At 54.1% G+C, this 13,377-nt stretch overlaps 1 protein-coding gene across 3 annotated transcripts in view; it reads right to left on the bottom strand.

Moving 5' to 3' along the window:
- Nucleotides 1-13,377, bottom strand: part of MGAT5B (alpha-1,6-mannosylglycoprotein 6-beta-N-acetylglucosaminyltransferase B) — a 61,087-nt gene that overhangs the window by 33,467 nt on the left and 14,243 nt on the right. For all 3 annotated transcript variants that reach the window (XM_086624026.1, XM_086624027.1, XM_086624028.1), the window contains exon 3: nucleotides 3,910-4,054. In XM_086624026.1, coding sequence (XP_086480152.1) covers nucleotides 3,910-4,054 — 145 coding nt within the window. The remainder of the gene's footprint in view (nucleotides 1-3,909; nucleotides 4,055-13,377) is intronic.

Genomic DNA, 13,377 nt, shown 5'->3' with positions numbered 1-13,377 from the left:
TCCGAGGGCCGAGCAAACCACCACCCAGCAAAGCCGGGCTGGATCCCAGGCCAGGTCTTCCCTTCCCTTCCCTGCCGGCTGCTCCAGGGCTCTGCCAGCCCCAGGCAGCTTTCACACCACGTAGCATCACCCCCACCGTGCAGATGCCCTCGCTGAGCCCCACAGCATGCCGAGGAGATGGGGAGAGGATGCACAGAGGGGTGCGACCCTGCTTCAGCCTCACCTGGGTACCCGGGGACCGCAGCATCTGGCAGTGATTTCACTAAAACCGGCTCATCGACGGCGACAGTTCAGAAATTAATAGAGCCAGGCTGGCAGGATGCAGGAACATCACCCGTTTAGTGTCATATTGTGAGACTTTTAATTACTGGGGGAATATGGAGTCATGTAACGATTACAAGAACAAATACTTAAAGTGTGTGGAAATTAACTGAGCCTTGGCAGTAATTAAGCTTGAAGATTAATCAGTCGTTAGCAAATAACACCCTTTGCAGGCTCACCACTATGTAGGGGAGAGTGAGGACGGGGGATGCCAGCGCTGCAGACCCCGGTGCCACCTCCCTGCGGGTACAGGGCTGGTCGGGGCAGCTCCACTCCTGGAGAAGGGCTTCTCGGAGCCCTGGCACTGTCGGATTACGGTGCTGGCTTGGGTCAGCCGCTTCAGACCCCCTCCCTCCCTCCCTCCCAAGAACTGCCCAGCAGGGGACCAACGCTCCCACTGCAAACTAATATTTCCCTTGCCCAGTAAATAGCTCTCCAGGAGGCTTCCATAAGTACTCCTAATTTCCTTCCCCTATGATGATTTACGAGGGTTGCATTCAATTAACAGCGGTATTGATTTTTCTGCAGCTGACTGGCAGGCTGCTCGCCCTCGTTAGGGAACCCATCGCTCACCTCCCCAGCACAGGCAGGGTGTGGGCAGGGAAGGGCTGGAGAAGGGATCCAGCAACGCCCAGGGGCACAGCAGCCTGTGTCTCCTTACCCTGGGCAACTCTCCTAAGGAGGATATTGGACATTTGGGTTTTCCAAGAGTTTTATCTAAAGCATTGCAAGAGGCTGGTGGGCTACATATAGAGGCACCTATAGAGCATTCAATCAGATGGCACCTATGGAGCAGGAAAGATCTCAGAGTAACTTTCAGCTGCACAAAGCTGTCTGTCCTGGCAGCTGGGAGGCTTTCCAAGGCACGGCATTAATTACACGCTATTTAAATTCCCCCTTGCGCTTTCCAAGGGGAAAAGGCTCCCCTGCCCTCTGCCGGCGTGGCGCTGGAGGGGCACAGTGCTCACAGGGGCTGCAAGTGATTAATTACGGGGCTATTCCATAAAGCCCACCAAAGCCTTCACCTCTTCAGCTGGGCTCTGCAAACCCAAGTCCTTCTGATTTCATCGGAGATCCGGCGTTATGCAGGAGAGCGCTTTGAAAAAACAAGAATTAACCCACTTTTGCGCAGGTGGAATCACAAAGCCCATGAAGGGAAGGAGATGAAGGCGGCCACTGTTCTAACCAGAGACGCTTTAAAGAATAAAATCCCTTTTAAATTAGCATCTTTTAATTGTATTATCTTTCTCTGGCAGCTTCGAGTCGGTCACTGAGGATCAAAGAGACGGAGACAGGGAGGGAAGGTGGAAAGAAGCCCTTGGTGGAGTCCTGGAGTCCTAATAACAAACAGCACCAGGGCATCTCCGCGGCCACGGGGCTGATCAGGGTTCAGGACACACCGCTCGGTGCAGGTGGTGGTGCCTCTTCCCCCTCGACATAGGGGTAAATTACCCCCAAAGGGCTGGGGACCTCAGCACCCCCACTCTGCGGGGTCTCAGCCCAGGTTTCACACCAGCTGCTATTTGATTCCCCCCAGGATGCTCCACACAGCTCTGGAGAGCATCCGTGAGAGCAGCAGGGTCAGCCTGGAACCAGGCTCTCCTCGGGGCAGGGTGGCAGATGGGGTGTAACAGCTCTTCCAGCTGCCTCGTGCACCCCACAACAGAGGGCAGGAATTCAGACGTGCCAAGGAAGGGCACTCCTCTGACCACAGACCTCCGCCAAACCCTGGGGCTGCAGGGAAGGAGGGAGCGCTCGGGAAACGCTTCATGAGTGTTGGCAAACGCTGTCAGCACTTCATTACAGACTGTCACAGCAAATGAGAAATCCCCCCACGATGGTTGCTTCATCTGGAGATGCTCTGCCCCATGACCAAAACCTGATCTTCAGAGGCCAGGTGAGAACAAGGAGATGACACAGATTGGGTTTGATGCAGGACCAAGTGAAAGGACTTGGATGCACTTAAGGGGTAATTTATAAGGAGCTAAAGGGGATAAACGAGTTGTCCCTGATTTTCTAATCCTGAAAATTAAGACATCTGTAATCCCAACCGTCCAAGCCCATCTCTGCGCATTCACAAAACCCGAGGCTGTTTGATGTGGGTCCATAAGCTCCCACCCTCTGTGGTCCCTCCAAGCGATGGCCCTGGAGTCACCAGCCACATGGCAGATCTGAAACGCGACATCCCCATCTGCAGCGACTGCTGCCGCTTCGCATAAATGCTTTTAAGGTTATCTCTCAGCTGCTGGTGTACAGAAATTAGCACCACCTCAAATTACAGGTTCTTTTAACACAAGATTAGCCAAGAAAACCATCAAACGTGAACAAGTGCCTTCCGATCGCTGGCTGTAACAGCCCTGTCCGCTCCCCTCTGGGGTTACTGTTGTCCTCCCTGTACGCCCGGGCACCAGCCAGCCTCGGCACAACAGCATCCCCGGCACCCGCCAGTACCGAGGCAAATTATATTTTTCAGTGGTTGAAAGTATGTTATTTAAAAGGCAAGACCATGCACTCCAGGGCTGCCTGTGCAGCTTTAATTCACGTATGCGTGCAGTACGGCGCGGCACAGCCTTTAATTACAGGCTCACTTACTCTATTTTCCATCACAGGCACAAAAGAGACTCATAAGGAAAGCAAGGGAGAGAAGCAGAAAGGAAGATGGAAACAGGGAGGCCCAGGAAGCCCCACCGGCTGCGGGGCACGGCCATGGCAGGAGGTGGGGTGGGAATGCCTGGTGGGAGCCATGCGGACGCACCGCAGCTCCAGCGCTGGCAGCACGGCACAGGGCAGAGGAGCACGTTGCACATCACATCCCTGCCACCCTCCACTCACATGTCACCCGTGACTCTGTCTGAGCAAAATCTACGCTGGCACTTTTTTTGCATTGCACAGGTTGTGCCAGGTGCTGCCCCTCAGTTTTTCCATCTCTGCCCCTCCACGTTCAAGTCACTTTCGTTACTGTTTTTGCAGGCCTTGGCATCACAGCCAAATTGGTATCAATAAATGTTTAGAGGCCCTCAAAGCAAAGGGAAATGTCTCTTTAGTACATCAGCACATCATGCTGGGAAGGTCTGACGGCATCGCTCAAGCTGCCAGCCGCGGTGGGTGCATCACGAGGAGCCTGGATGCCAGCTCTGCGCCGCGTTTCGAGACCCGACCGTTTGCTCCTATTTCATTTTAAGCCTCACTCAACTCCAAGGCTGAATATATCAGCCCTGGATTTCAAACAACAATCACTTCCATGGCTGCCCGAGGAATATGGGTACAAACCGGGCTGAGCACAGCCCACACACCAGGTACTGCTACAGCTGTTGGCGAGTCCCACCTCCAGCTGCAACACTATCAGCTGGGACAGGTGCTACAGGAAACCCCCAAAATCACAGTCATTTCAGAAATCCCCAAAGAAAAGGGCTCCAAAAATGTCAAACAACAAGACTGCAAAAGACCTGCCCAAGCCCCAGGCCCTGGTGGGCTCCACCATCCCCACGCAGCGGCTCAGCATGACACCACGGAGCACATGGGGGGGTTTTTTGCTCCTACAAACCCCCTGAGCCCAGTTTGCATGGGGCATCGGCGCGGCTGACTGACCTGTCCAGAGGGAATCGCGCTTCATCCCCTTTGTGGAAGTCAGTGCTATTCTCCAGCCTGGCCAGGATGTCCATCCTCTTCATCAGCATCTCCAGCATGTCGCTCATTCTCCGCAGCACCCCTCGGGACTCCGGCACGCCCATCACTGCAGGCACACAAAGAGCAAGCGAGACACGGTCACGGGCTGGGTGCTGCCGTGTTGGACCCAGAAAATCCCCCTCCCCACGGCTTCAGCCCCAAAGCCACCCAGGGTCCTGTGCTCCCCTGCCCCACTGATGGGCTCGGTGCTTTATGGACCACCTCAGTGACCCCTGATATTCGCTCCTTGGCTTTGCCAACAGACCCACAGCCCCATCATCCTGCCCAAGCGTGGGTTAATCCCTGCCTGTGCCCAAATCCAGCTGAGCTGCTGCAGCTTCCGATAGCCAGTGGTTATATCAGTCCTAGGTCCAGCCTCCTCGCCTACTTCTCCAGGTATAAACTCCTGACTTGTCATAGAATCACAATGGTTTGGGTTGGAATGATCTTTAAGGTCCCCTTCCAACGCAAGCCATTCTATGTTCATCTAGTTCCAATTCCCCTGCCATGGGCAGGGACACCTTCCACTACATCAGGTTGCTCAAAGCCTCATCCAACCTGGCCTTGAACACTTCCAGGGATGGGGCAGCCACAACTTCTCTGGGCAACCTGTTCCAGTGCCTCACCACCCTCAGAGGGAAGAATTTCTTCCTTAGATCTAATCAAAATCTCCCCTCTTTCAGTTTAGATCCAGCCTGTCCTGAGCGCTTATGGATCAGTAACTTTATTCTCAAACACTAAACCAAACAGCTTTTCATTTTGCACTTCTATTTTTCACTCTCCAAGACCCACCTAGCCCAGCAGCCTGCAAGGGGACGCTTAAGGAAAACCATGGCAAATGGAGCAAATACATAGTCTTCCCACAACGCATCTCCCCCAGCAGCACCCGGATTCTCCTGTTGCGGAGAATAATTTCTTCCCTATCCAAATCTGCTACAGGGTGGGTGCCCCAGCCCTGGAAATAGCTCTATCTCAAGTGCCGCATCTCAGCAACAGCCCCCAGCAGGAACAGCCCCCGATTCTCAGCCCCGTTTAACGCTCCGCTTCCTACGGGTTCGCACGGCACCGACCCGCTCCTGTGCTGAAAGCGCCGGCGGACACACGAGCTCCCAGTTTGATCCGCTGCCTAGTGACAGGAGGCCCTGAGCCCGAAGCCAGGGAACAGAAAATAAAGCTCCTGTTTCATCTCCGCGCGGCTCATTTCACGTTAGTAATAACTTAATCAGCGCATAATCCCCTGAACTTCTCCCGTTCGGCTTATCTCCGTCGCTCCACTCACATGTGCTTTTCAGGAGGCAGCACGTATTGCGTGCAGGGAGCGGCAGGAGGCGGGCGGGTGGCACAGGGAAGGCGAGCAGCTGCCAGGCACCCCGGGGTGGCTGTCGGGACTTAGGGACATCTCACCCATCTCTGAACAGATGCAAAACCGGGTCTTGCAGAGCCAGAGCACGGCTGTGCTGGTGCATCCGCCGGGTCCCCCACCCTGGCACAGCACCCTGCACCCAGCAGCGTCAGTGGGATGGAGCGGGGCATCACAATGGCATCACATCCCAGGGATGCCCATGGCACGGGCTCCTTGCCACAGGAGCTGACTCAAACGGCACAGGGGCTGGCCTGAACGCGAGGTCTCCATAGTTTTGGTATTCCAATGACAGTGGTGCACGTGGCCTTGGTGGGAACCGGCTGACCGCAACAGCTCCCAGTACTGTGGTGACACAGCCCCAGCTCCCTCCCCGCTCCCCCAGTAAATCACCCACTAACTCCAGCTGCAGATGCTGCGGTGCTGGAGCCGCGGCTGCTGGGGGGTGGTTCCCCAGCTCTGACGGAGGAGGGCTGCATCGGTACCCCCCAGCTCAGCCAGGGGCTTTGGCACTTGTGCGTCCCCCTGCCCGGCACTCAGCCCAGCGGGCACAAGGAAGGCATCGCCTTGCTGCGCTGCCTGGCGCTGTCAGACGTGCGGCACGTGAACACACGGTTACAAGCCAACCCTTAAACCCTCCAAGAAGCTGACATCAGGCCAGCCAGACCTGGCCAAAGGCTGTCTTCCATGCTTGGCTGAGATTATCAGCAACACGTTCTTTTTCCTGACACTATCTAACAAAATGGAAGAAAAATTGAGAGCAAAAACAATTCTTCAAGCAACCAAAAAAAAAATACATTTATGGAGATGGAAACTAGGCTCTTCCCCAAACACTCCCTGCACTCCCATGGCAAGAAGTTGGCAGTGGGCTGATGTCTGTGCTGGGCACCCAGGGGTGCTCAGCGCTGCATCCCCACCGTCTGGGCAAAGCTCCCCAGGGATTGCCCCGTGCTCAAGCAGGAGCAGGAGATGGAGATTTCCTGCTGCTCGGGCTACATCCACAGCCCAGGTGATGCAGTCGAGGCTGCCTGCTCCGAGTGCCCACCACAGAAACACAGCTGACAAGACAGCTCTGCTCCCAAATCGCTAAGGAGGGATAAGGACATTCCCGCTGTGAAATAAAACCATTTCCCCCTGGATTCCGGAGAAGCCAGCAGCGAGCAGAGCCCTGAGCCCCAGCCCCACAGCTGAGCCCCCAGTGCCAGCCGGGACCCCCGGCTCCCTGCTGGCTTCGTCGAGATTTCCCCTCATGTCGCTGCCACCATCTAATTTCCCAGCTGGTTTCGAGCAATTCCAGGATGTTTTTCACCAGCAAAGCTCTGAGCTTCACTGTCAACAGCGAGCGGAGATGTTCCTTCTCCAATGAAGAAATCAAAAACCATCCCAAATCCTAAGTAAAAATAATAATAATAAAAAAATAAATCTCAGCCTTCACTGGGTTCTCTTGCCGGGCACCCTGCCAGAAAGCAGAGCTGTCGGGGGGCACATCTCCCCCCCAGCGCTCCCCTGGCTCTAGGAGATGAAGTCAAAGCTTTTCCTCATCAACACCTCTCTTTTTCTGTTCCTGGTCTTGTTGTTGTGTTGTTGTTCCAGAAGCTTAAGGAGGATAACAAGAACGATTTGACATTTTTGGCAATGATTATTACATCTCTCGGAAAGTGTGTCTCATTAAAACCAAAAGCAAGGAAGGAAAGTGCTGAAGTGACTCTTTTAAAAATGCAAGAGCCAGGATTAATTCGTTAACCTGAAGCAGGAGACCCCGACAGGCGCAAAGGGCTGCTCGGCTGCCTGGCGGCACGTGCCAGCGCTGGGGATTCGGCAGGCGGAGGCGAGCCCAGGCGGGACCCCCAGCTCCTCCCAGTAAGGCAGCGACGAAGATCCCCAAGAGACCCACAAACAGCACGGCAGGCAGACAGGATAAACCCAAACCCAACTCAATAGCGTGAAAATCCAGCAAAATAGTCCTGCAAACCACTTTTTTTCTTTTTTAAAAAAAAAAAAGCAAGCAAGCCACTAATTACAAAGGAGAAATACTCTAATTACCCTTGATAATCAGCAATGATGGGAAAGAAAACCCAAGTAAAACCGCTCAACGGATTAATTGGAGTTTGCTAAAGTACGACGGGTTTTTGACAGTTTTTCCTGAGTGGCAGCCACTCTTGAAAGGCAATCACTGAACCTGACAGAGGTTTTCATAGTGGCAGTAGGAAATAATGATTGCAATCAATCATATCTTACTGGATTTCATGAGACATGCTGGTAAACACAGCAGAGGGAGAAGAATTATTTATGGTGCTTCAGAAGAGCATACAGCTAAGTAATTGGATGAAATCGGGGGGGGAGGAAAAAAGAAAGCGTCCCCTCAGGGTGATGTCTAGTGAAAAAAAAAGAACGAGTTTCTCTGCAAAACCAGTGGAACAGCCAACAGAAAATTTGCTCAAAATTTGGATGGGTCAAAACCCTGGGGAATCCACTAATGATACACTTGTCTTCAAAATACCTTCTTGGAGTGAATACATCCCTGGGCAAGCGTCTCACCCCCTGCCACTACCTGCCACTGGAACCTCCAGGAACGGGAGCCAGGACGGACACGTGGGTGAGTTTTGCTGTGGGTGCAGCCGCCCTGGACGCAAGGGTGAAGTTCAGTGCCAGATGCCTAGGGGCGACCATGCAGGAGCGGAGAGAGCAGCTGAGAAAGCAGCGTTTCATGGAGCATGGAATCACAGAACGGTTTGGGTTGGAAGGGACCTCAAAGACCATCTAGTTGCAACCCCCTGCCATGGGCAGGGACACCTTCCACTACATCACGTTGCTCAAAACCCCATCCAACCTGGCCTTGAACACTTCCAGGGATGGGGCAGCCACAGCTTCTCTGGGCAACCTGTGCCAGTGCCTCACCACCCTCACAAAAAATTTCTTCCTTGTATCTACTCTAAGTCTGCCCTCTTTCAGTTTAAATCCATTGCCCCTTGTCCTGTCGCTACACGCCCTTGTAAAAAGCCCCTCTCCAGCTTTCCTGTAGCCCCTTTAGGTACTGGAAGGCTGCTGGAAGGTCCCCCCAAGAGCCTCTCTTCTCCAGGCAGAACAACCCTAACTCTCTCAGCCTGTCTCCATAGCAGAGGTGCTCCAGCCCTCACATTATCTTCATGGGCTCCTCTGGACCCGCTCCAGCAGCTCCATGTCCTTCTGATGTTGGCGACCCCAGAGCTGAACACAGTACTGCGGTGGGGGTCTCATGAGAGCAGAGTAGAGGGGTAGAATCACACTCACCCCATTGCACAGGTTTGAGTGTGGCTCTGGGACCCTCAGGCTGAGGTTTTCAAAAGCAGCTGAAACCCTTTGGGAGAAAAAAATTGAGGTTTAGGGGTGTGTTCCCTTTAGCTGCTTGGATTGATCCAAAGTTCCTTGCCCTGCGTAGCTGCTGGACCCAGCTGACAGGTCCCTGTCCTTGGGTCACTCGGCCCCATCCTGCTGGGGGGTCTCACACTGCTCAGCACTGGCTTCATGGCAAGGAGATGGGGAAAGAGAAACACGTTGGGGAAATGGTGTTTGAGCAGCACACCAGCACTCAGCCCCACACATCCCTTGGGTTTTCCTCCCAGTGGGTGCAGTATCCCAGTGCCACCCCACAGGTGCAGAGGTGGCATCTCACCTCGGTTGCTTACAGGGAGCTTTTCCACCCAAAAAGTGGTCTAGTTTCCATGGCAGCAAAAGCCTCCCTAGCCCAATGGCCACAAGAGCCCATCTCCCAGGGGGAAACTGAGGCACAGTCTTGACTTGCATCAGTGTGAATGGTGCTGAAACATCCCCCTGGCGTTTAAAATGCAATTCCACAATATATCTTCGCCGTTCATAACATAGCTGGTTTGTTGTTGATTTTTCTCCCCCCTTCTCAGACATAAGCCACATCCCTGCCTGGCTGTCTCGCAGCAGCTGATCGCTCCAGTACAAGACGGGAACTTGCTCAGAGATGGTCAGATATTATTTAATGTCCATTGAAAATACCAGCTGAATTAATTTCAGCCTAAAGCATCATTTGTTTTGCATTGTTCTTCTCCTTTAAAGAACAACTCCAAGCTACTTAAAGCCTCCAAAAGGATAATGTACTCTTGAAGGATTTCTTGGAGAAGAAGCAGGAAGATCCCATCACGGTGCAGTCAGACTCAGACCTCACCGCCCAGCTCCCCGGCTGGCTGGTACCCAGGGCTGTCCTGGGGACCCCATCCTCCCAGGAGGGCACCCACTCTGGCACCTCCTTGTTTCCCGGGAAGCAAAGCTCCAGCCCCTTCACTTTTCTTCCCCTCCCGTGCTCCTCTATTTACTTTCACTATTGATTTTGATTGAAGTAGATTAAAGACCAAAGAGCCAACTAGCCAAGGGCTCCGGCTCACCCTGACGCATAATCCGCTACAATCACAGCCCCAAGAGCCAGCACTAACTGGCAACAAGAAAGTCCAAGGCCAGGCTCAGGCTGGCAGCACCGGCCAACCTCCCATCCCCACCCCTTTGCACCCACCCTGGGGGGAAACTGCTCCAGGGACAGACGAGGTCCCTCTGGATGGCTGCACCCCTCGAGGCACCCACACACCAGCATGAGCACCCAGCCAGCTGTTGCCTCCAGCAAATCCACCCACATTTGCCATCAAATCGCTATGAATTTATCATTTTAAGTCATAATAGAGAAAATATGGAGCTGCTTAGCTGGCGTCCCAATGCAAAAAAGCACAAGGAGCCGCCCAGGAGCTGCTACGCAGCAGCAGCAGCGATTCACTCCTGGAAGAGCCCAGGAAGCAGCTCAGGGGCTGCCATGAAGCGGACACTTTGGTACGGCCCCAGCTGCACCATCGATCCACCACTGAGCTGCTGGAAACAGCTGGCAACTAAGCAGTTCCCTGGTAATCAGCCAAATTATGGAGCCTCGAGTCACTGGCTGGTAAAGTGGATTATGTCCTGCCTGGCTGCTACCATCTGCCCCCTGGGTTTATCCATCCTCGTCCACCGCTGTGCAGTCAGCAGCAAACGTGCAGCCTCAGGGATGTTTTTGCTCCCCCTCACTGCATCCATGGGCAGGCAGAGCCCATCAGGCCCCGCTACCCCCTGCACAGTGGGCTCTGGCACTGCAGGGCTGGAAGTCGTGTGCCATAACCAAGCCGGGCAGGAGCCGCCCCAGGGCTCTGCCACCGCAGCCGTGCCATAGCAGCAATCGCAACTGTGCCACGGGCTCCGGAGACATTCCCAGCTTCCCTACAGCCTCCACACGCCAGTACCTGGGGTTGAGACACTGCAGCAAGGGGACCGATGCACAAGTTCTCTAGCTGAAAGTACGAGCCAGCTGCGTGGGAGGGGGATGGCCCCGGGAGGGGGATGCCACACTAGGTTCCATGGAGGAGGCTGGTTAGAGAACGGCCACAGAAAGGTCCTGAGCAAACCTCAGCCTCCACCCGAGGTCCCAGCAGTCCTCCTCCAGTCTGCTGCTGCACAGACCATGGAGTGGGGGTGCCAGCCCAGGGTCCCTGAACCAACCCCACTGGATCTGGGGTCTCGCTCCCACGCTTGGCGCAGCCCTTCGCCTGCAGGACCCCAAGCTGAGCCTGCAGAAGGGGCTCCTGCCGTTTCGCCACCCCAACCAGCCCACCCCAAACCACCCCCCAGCCCACCCAAAAGCAAACACCTGTAAGAGCAGATGCTGTTCTCTGTCTCCACCCTAACACATGTTCACTCCCTATTTCCATACAATTAAGAAAAGGCAGGAAGCTGAGCAATACAAATGGACACGTTCACAGACAGGAGCATTTCCTTCCCACAAGGGAAGCCCAGGGCTGTTCCCCCCAACTTTTAGTACTCTTTACCCCCCAAATACACATCAGAGACCTGACGCTCCCTGTAGGACACGGGGATAGTCCCACAAGTCCTGTCACAAGCCATTGCTCTCCAGGCAAAAGGAGCTCAGTTGTCTCCTCTCCCCAGTATCCCCAGGAGACGGGCTGGGACAACCCCAGCACAAGCTGAAGTTCAGTTTCTATTAATTTTATTTTATTTTTCTGACCCCATCTTTTTCCCCCTTCTCATTCCCCTTTCACTTTTTTACCAGCAGGGTATTTTTAGTGGCTCCTCCATTGCCAGCCAGCACTATTTTAAATTGCATTTTAAGCTGTTCTGCAGTGCTCCAAACACCTCACGCTGCAGGCGAGGCTTTCAAACTACAAGATTAACATCGATTTTAAATTGCTTCCTAAAACACAAGGGCTCCAGTGCCGGCCGGGCTCGCTCAAGGGCAGTTGCCGGTAGCAAAGCCCAGAGGACATGGGGGCTCCTGGGGCACACCTGGACCCACCGACTCCCTCCATCACCAACCCTCATTTCAGTTCTTGGTCTTGACAAAGGAGGCATCATGCCAAGGGCATTGGCATTTAACTCGACTAGTTCTTCTAATGGCCCCACTGCTGACCCAGGGAAAGCTGCATCATCAGGAGCCGATGCCCCAAAGATTGCAGGAAATCAGTCCAAACCCCTTGGGCAGAGGAAGGATTCGCCCCAGCATTTGCTTGCCCCAGAATCAGCCAGGGGAAGGCTCAGGGAGGCTCAGCACCACCATCACTTGAACCCACAGCCTTATTTACAGCCTCCCCAAAACGTTATGTTTCAGAAACAGCAGAACTCACTGATTTAACATTTCCAAAAAGATTACCATCTCTCCTTCAGTCAAAAATACTGGCCAAACAGTGCTGGGCTTCCTGCCACTTTGCTGCCAGGGGTGAATAAATCATCCCCTTTCTCCAAACCCATCAGCCTCCGCTGAGTCCAGCGGCCGGATCCTTCCGACAGCAGCCCCAGGCAGAGGCCGCGGGAGCTGGGGGCACTGGCAGAGCCCCGGGATGAGCCTCAGCTAATCTCTGCCTGAGCTGAACCCAGCCCCGGTCTCTCATTTAGGCCAGAGAAACAAATAAATCAGTGGGAAAAAACAGCTTTTACAGAGGCTGCTATGGTTCCCACTGTGCTAGTTTTGTTTTCTGAAGTACCTGCTGCCTCCCGGGCTCTGGATGAATTTTGATTTAGGAGTGAAAAGGGGTAATAAAAGCATAAAGAGCCATTAACATTCCTCCTGGCTGTGACGGGGTGTTTGCTCATCACAGGCTGATGGAAATGCCATTTGACTTCCTTACGAGCTATAGAAAATCAATTAATTGATTTAATCATTCCCTGGGAGTCGCTGCTTATGGAGATAACCGAGCACCGCGGCCAGCGGGACACTGCTCCTCCCTCCGACACGGCGACAGCAGGGAAGGGGCCAGCACACGTCGCTGCACCCAGATCTTCACCTCTGCTCCACCACGTTAGACTTGTGAATTCACCCTTCCATCTTCCAGCAAGTTTGGTGACTTTTTGTTGGGTTTTTTCCCCCCTGATTTTTTTTTAAGCCTGCAGGCGCCTAATTCTGAGCAGCGATTGCATCAAACGGGCACTTCTTCACTAAGAGATGTGTTCCCAGTGTGGATTAAGCCTTCACTGCTACTGCAGCAGCCCTCACACGTCTTCCCACCCCTCTGTGCCCCACAAAGCACCACTCCGCGCTTTGCTCCCCCAGCACATCCCCACCAGAGCGGGCAGTAACCACCGGTGCCATGTCGAGCCCCCACAGACGCCGTTATTTTCCTTATTTTAACAGCGCTCGTTTCCCTGCCCGCAATAGTGATTTAATAAGATTAGTAAAGTTTTACACTTCCATTTTAAAATCCTTTTCCAAGCACGGGTTGGAGACGGGCACACGGTGCCTGTTCCCCAGCCCGACGAGGGACAGAGCGCTCGGGGACTGCCGTGGGATGGCCCACGGGGACACCAGGAGAAGGACACATGCTTTTCATCAACTCCCACTTTCTCCACCCAGACAAAGCACTGGTCTGGCTCCAAAAAAAGGCAGATTAAAGACAGTCCTGTGTTGCCCACAGAGGTGTGACTCCGGCACCAGCAGCAGCCTCTCCCGCAGTGAAGCCAGCGGCACTCGCACCCCGGGGTGCTGCCAGCCCCACCAC

The sequence above is a fragment of the Tauraco erythrolophus genome, chromosome 20 (assembly GCF_009769465.1).
Source record: "Tauraco erythrolophus isolate bTauEry1 chromosome 20, bTauEry1.pri, whole genome shotgun sequence".
NCBI lineage: Eukaryota > Metazoa > Chordata > Aves > Musophagiformes > Musophagidae > Tauraco > Tauraco erythrolophus.
Note: the sequence above shows the minus strand (reverse complement) of the source record. Positions and strands in the feature narration are given on the sequence as shown.